This window comes from Ziziphus jujuba, chromosome 7 (genome assembly GCF_031755915.1).
Source record: "Ziziphus jujuba cultivar Dongzao chromosome 7, ASM3175591v1".
NCBI classification, from domain to species: domain Eukaryota; kingdom Viridiplantae; phylum Streptophyta; class Magnoliopsida; order Rosales; family Rhamnaceae; genus Ziziphus; species Ziziphus jujuba.
The window spans coordinates 26552674-26559023 of NC_083385.1; the positions used below are offsets into that span (position 1 = coordinate 26552674).

Genomic DNA, 6350 nt, shown 5'->3' on the forward strand with positions numbered 1-6350 from the left:
ATAGAAGTTTTATTAGTCTCGTCCATTTTAGAGCCTTACTTATAAGATACGTTTTTTTTTTTTTTTTTTTTTTTGGGTTATTCAAAGGTGTATTTTTTTTTTTTTATGGGAAAATGAAATTCTACTGAACACAGAAAAGAGAGCAAATAGGCTGCAGATCAGGTTGATCCAAATTCCAATCAGGTGGCAACATCTGTGCTTGAATATGATCAGATATTGATCTGAATGAAACTGAAAACAATTTAATAAAATAATACTAATTAAGTAACAAAAAATTAATAAACAAATTAGTATATACAAGGGCCCCACATAGTCATACAGGAAAGAAAAACGAAAATACGAAAAAAAAGACAAAAGATAGGTCTAAGGGGTTTATGGGTTCTCAGATCTTAGTTCTTACCCCTTACTCTCAATTCGAGGTTGACAGAAGCAATCAAACGCATGTGGTGGTGGGACGTCAAAACAGATGGAAAAAACGTGTCCACGGACAGTTTCAAGGGCCCCATATACCAATAGAATCATCAACAACAAAAAAGGCCAAAAAAAATGTTGGTAATTAATGCAAAGAACGGGGGGCATATTGAGAATCTTAAACTCCATTGCTACTTTACTCTCCATCCCATCATTCGTTCTTTTTTGGTGAAGCCATCGTTCTTTCATTCATCCCTACCCTATCTCTAGAAAAGAAAAGAAAGGAAAAGAAAACTTCTGATGGACAGAGAACAAGAGGAGCTTCAATCTCTAGGATTCTTTGGCATCTTGAAAGAAACTTTCAAGCTGGTTCACTCATGGAGAAAAGTATTCAGCCAAATCACTCTAGCCCTTATCCTCCCTCTCTCTTTCATCTTCCTAGCCCATTTCCAAATCTCTCAAACCATCTTTTTCAAGATCCTAATCCATGAAGATGCTCGTGATCATACCCTAACCAACACTCCAAACTATGAAAAGCTCTCTGATATCATTTCCTCTGAGTGGACTTTGTTTTGGCTCTTCAAAGCTGCCTATTTCACTTTCTACCTCATTCTCTCCCTCCTTTCCACCTCTGCAATTGTTTACACAATTGCCTGTATATACACAGGAAAACAAGTCACCTTCAAGAAAGTCATCAAAGTTGTTCCCAAGGTTTGGAAGAGACTCATGGTCACTTTCCTTTGGAGTTTTGCAATTGTTTTTGTTTATAACATTGTTGCAATTGCATTAATTGTCTTGTGGATTGTCTTTGTTGGGCCCGTTACAATTGGAATTGTGGTTCTGGTGTTGTTCTTGATTCTGTATCTTGTGGGTTTTGTTTATATTGGGATTGTTTGGCATTTGGCTTGCGTGGTTTCTGTTTTGGAAGAGGTTTATGGGATTCAGGCTTTGAAAAGGAGCAAAGCTTTGATTAAAGGAAAGATGGGAATTGGGGTTGCATTTTTCATCTTCATTGGGTTTTGGTATTTGGTAATTAAACTGCTGTTTGAGCATTTGGTTGTGCTTGGTGTTGTGCCTGGAATTGCTATTAGAATTGGGATTGGAATCCTTTGCTTCATGATGCTGTTCATGGTGATCCTCTTCAGCCTTGTTATTCAAACTGTTATATACTTTGTTTGCAAGTCATATCACCATGAAAATATTGATAAGTCCTCCTTAGCTTACCATCTTGAGGTTAATCTTGGAGAGTATGTTCCTCTAAGGGAAAAAGATATCCAATTAGGGGAGCTTCATGCTTAGTTTGAAACTTATTCCAATATCAATAAGTTGCTATATATATAGACATGTTTATGGTGTGTGAATGTTTATCTAATGTCAAAAAGTGATACTCAGTTCTTAATGTTTATATTATGTAAAAAAGCTCTTGATGTTTATATATATATATATATATATATGAAAGTATAATGTTATAATTTGTATACTTCTGTAGCACAAGATTTATTCAGTTGTTATCCTATTAGCATGAAGATTTACTAATTTTGCAAGCTTGAAATCACATTTTCATTTGATGAGGCTTGACAAGAACTGAAATACTAAAAGAGAGAAGAAAAAAAAAAATTGAATAAATGAATAATGATTAAAAAAGTAAGACAGAAAAATATTGACCAATAAATGTGACCTTAATTTTAATTTGGTAGTTGCAAGTAGGATATGAAATGATTTCAAAAAATTAATACTATCCAGAGGAAAGGATATCTCCATTTTGAGATGAATATGAAGATATATTCTCTCACTATTTTTTTTTTTTTTCCTCTCGTCTATCCTAACGAAGTAAATTTGAATTTTGAAAGGTTAAACTATGTTCTCAACACCTTTGGAGTTGTTGAAATTTAGTAATCATTGAAAGCCATATGAAATATTAGTCTTAGCTAAATGTTCCATGAGTGATATGAAATATTAATAGCTAATTGTTCCATGAGAATCCTGTGTTGTGCAAAATTGGATTCGATCGATTTTAAAATTCAAAATTGATAATCGAATTGAGTGAAAAACAAAAATCGGTAAAACCAATTTAAATCAAATTGGTTAAAATATAATTAATTAAAATATATATTTAAAAATAATTAATAAATTATAGTTATATTAATTAATTAAATATTTATATTGGTTTTAATTATGAAAAATTTTAATTACAATGTCAAACCAACTCTCTATGCATTTTCCTAAAAATTTATATTACAACAATACTTATATTTAATTTTTTTTTAGCTTTCAAAAAGTCTTAACTTTCAATTTATTTTTATTGTCTTCTTCTCATGCACCAGAAAAACGCGAATATACTAAAGGCTGCTATGGGACCTCCAATAAGTGTTTTTTTTTTTTTTTTTTTTTTTTTTTTTTTTTTTTTTTTTTTTTTTAATGATCAATTGGACCTCCAATAAGTTACTAGTGGTGTTTCGGTACCATTGATACTAATTTTTTCTCTTATATATATATATATATATATATTAATGAAACTAAAAATTTTAAATTTTTTCTTAAAATGAACGCTGGCCGACAATGGTTGTGCCTATCGGTGTGAAGGTCACCAATGATGGCCGATTGCTCTGACTGGAGTGTTGCTCTAATTTGCATTTTTAGATTCACCACCACCACCTCTCTCTTTCTCTCTCTCTCTCTCTCTCTCTCTCTCTCTCTCTCAAAATGAGAATCAAACACCCATTTATACCTCTACGAAAGCTCAAAAACCTAACACACAAAATCATCACAAATTTATTTTGATTTGTTTATATCTAAATAGGTGGATGCTCGCTTAAGAGAAGAAGAATATATTAAAGATCAATTTATTAAATAAATAAAAAAAGGGGAAAACTGGATGGGGTGTTTTGATAATTTAAAATAAGACAGAAAAACATTGACCAATAAATGCGACCTTAATTTGAATTTGGTAGTTGCAAGTAGGGTATGAAATTATTTGAAAAAAGTAATACCATCCAGAGAAAAGGGTATCTCCATTTTGAGATGAATATGAATATATATTCTCTCACTTTTTTTTTCTTTTCTTTTCTTTTTTTCCTCCTCTCTCCTAATGGCAAATTTGAATTTTGAAAGGTTAAATCAAGATTCAAAATCTCAACATTGATAGAAATATTGAGAATTTAAAACATGAAAATATTAACGAAAATATCAAAACGAAATTAATTATTAAAATTATAAAAATGTTAAATAAATATGATATTTTTCTTAATTATTTAATTAACGAAAATATCAAAACGAAATTAATTATTAAAATTATAAAAATGTTAAATAAATATGATATTTTTCTTAATTATTTAATTTTTAATAAGCATTAATAGTTAAAAATATATTATTATTAATAAAAAATATAAAAAATTACATATTTAATAAAATTATTTATTAATTAAGATTCTTAATCAATTATTTTTTAATCTTAATCAATCATTTTTTAATAAGCATTAATAGTTAAAAATATATTATTATTAATAAAAGATATAAAAAAAATTACATATTTAATAAATTTATTTATTAATTAAGATATATAGAGTAATTGGTATAATTATATTATATACTATGAATATCATTTTAATACTATAAAGAATTCCTAGATGGTTGAGAATTGTTTATATCTTTTCTATTTTTATTTTAAAATGTGAAATATAAAAAATAATTATTAAAAAATATATCTTCTTGATAATTTTGCATATAATTGTTAATATATAATCGATATGAATATTTAAGAGTTAAATTTACATGTATCAAATACTATCGATACCAAAATTTTGAACTTTATTTTACAGAAAATATATTTCTTTCGTATCTTTTAATTTTTGTCTACGTTCTAATTTTTATTCGTTTTATAATATTTACTCAAATATTAAATTTATTATTATAAAAAAATAATAATAGATAAGTAAACTTATAACTTGTGATACTGTTTTTTCTAAAAATGTGATAGATAAACATGTATAATGTAATTTTGGACATTGTTTGTTAAATGTGAATTTTTTTAACTTTTATTCGTCTAATTATTAGAAGACAATTAAAAAGTAAAAAAAAAAAAACTATGAAATAATATTAATTTAGAAAAAAAAATTTACTAAATATCAACAATATTTATAAAAATTTTTGATAAAAAACTTAAATAAAAAAACTATAGATATTTCTAAAAATTTTATGAAAATTTTCATAAAAATTATGGATTTTTTAATCAAATTATGAAAAATTTGATGAGAATATTATAATAAAAATTTCTATAGAAATTATTAAAAAGTTCACTAGATATTATAGAAATTATATTTGTTTTCACTTGGAATTTAAATTTCTTTTCGATATATTTAAAATATAGAAATTTTGGTGGAAATTTTACAAAAAGTTTCAATATTTTAAACTATGTTTTCAACACCTTTGGAGTTATTGAAATTTAGTAATCATTAAAAGCAATATGAAATATTAATCTTAGCTAATTGTTCCATGAGAATCTTTGGTTGTGCTGAAAATTAAGTGAGTGGATCACTTCAATCTAATTTAATTTATTTGGATTAGTTTTATCATAATAATTAGATTAGATCGGTTTTAAACTTCAAAATTGATAATTGAATCAGTTGAAAAAATAAAAGCCTATAAAACCGATCTAAACCAAATTAATTAAAATATATTTATTTCAAATAATTAATAAATTATAGTTGTTTTATTTAAGTAAATATTTGTATTGGTTTTAATTATGAGAAATTCTAATTACAATGTCAAACTAACTCTACCAATACCCCTACTAAATTTATTTTTTTCCCTATTTTTAGCTTTCAAAAAGTCTAACTTTCAATTTATTTTTCATGTGTTCTTCTCCAAACACAATCATACACCAAAGGAATGCCAATCTACTAGATGCTGCTATCAAACCTCCAACAAGTTACTAGTGGTTTTTCGCTACCGTTGATACCAAAATTTTCTCTTATATATATATATATATATATATATAGAGAGAGAGAGAGAGAGAGAGAGAGAGAGAGAGAGAGAGAGAGGCTAGGATCGGATTCGACTTGATCAATTTTTATCCGAATTAAAAATGTAAAAAATTTTCTGGCCGTTTGATTAGAATTGACGGCTCAGATTAGATTGCCTTTCTACCCCCCATTTCCTACCCATCTTCGACACCATCACCCACCAACACCAAACACCAAACAATCCTCTTCTTCCTCAAGATCTACTTTGGAACAATTTTTCAGCGGCCAAAAGATCCAACCCCAGTGTCTACTCACTGAAGAAGATGAAACCCATCTCCTTCAAATCTTCTACCATGTCACCAAATCATCACCTCCTTTGTTTCCCATCAATTCACCCAACTTGGACTGTATCGAAAAGTCTTTGGGATTCAGATTTAGCCCCACTCAGATCATCGACAAGCTCCTTCTTCTAGACCACGATCGAGAGGTTTATAAGATTGCACACAAGATCTGGGGGAGGAAAGGTTCGAATTCTTGAGGTGGTAAAACAAAAGAAGGAAAGGAAGAGAAGGAGGAAAAATAGAGAAATGGTGATGTGGGTTTGGAGGAATTTCCAGTCCTAAAGCACAAGGCTTTTGGGATTTTGCAGGGAAATGTTGTTCGGAAGAAGGAGCTAATGGGTTTTGAAGAGAAAACATTGAAGGGTTTGAATCAGTTAACGCCATTTTAGCCCAAAAAAAAAAAGGAAAAAAAAAAGGGAAAAAGGTGACGGTTTTTAGAAAACCATTACTAAAAGAGACAAAAGCGAATGCTTTTCCAAAAAAGCGTTGGCTATTATATATTGGAAAAGTCGACAGTTTTTTATTATATACAAGAAAAGGTGATAATTTTTAAAAAACCGTCGCCAAAAAAGAGAAAAGCCGATGCTTTTTTAGAAAAGTTTTGGCTATTGTTCTCGTTGATGCGTACATAGAATTC

The 6350-nt window shown here is 28.3% G+C and overlaps 1 protein-coding gene across 1 annotated transcript; it reads left to right on the forward strand.

The window, feature by feature from the left end:
• Positions 1 to 711: 711 nt before the first annotated feature.
• Positions 712 to 1710, forward strand: LOC125423775 (uncharacterized). The gene has a single exon (XM_048478920.1). The coding sequence runs from the start codon at positions 712 to 714 to the stop codon at positions 1708 to 1710; it is 999 nt and encodes a 332-aa protein (XP_048334877.1).
• The last annotated feature ends 4640 nt before the right edge of the window (positions 1711 to 6350 follow it).

Coding starts and splice junctions, on each gene's coding strand:
- LOC125423775 (XM_048478920.1), top strand. CDS start 712: ATGGACAGAGAACAAGAGGAGCTTCAATCTCTAGGATTCTTTGGCATC.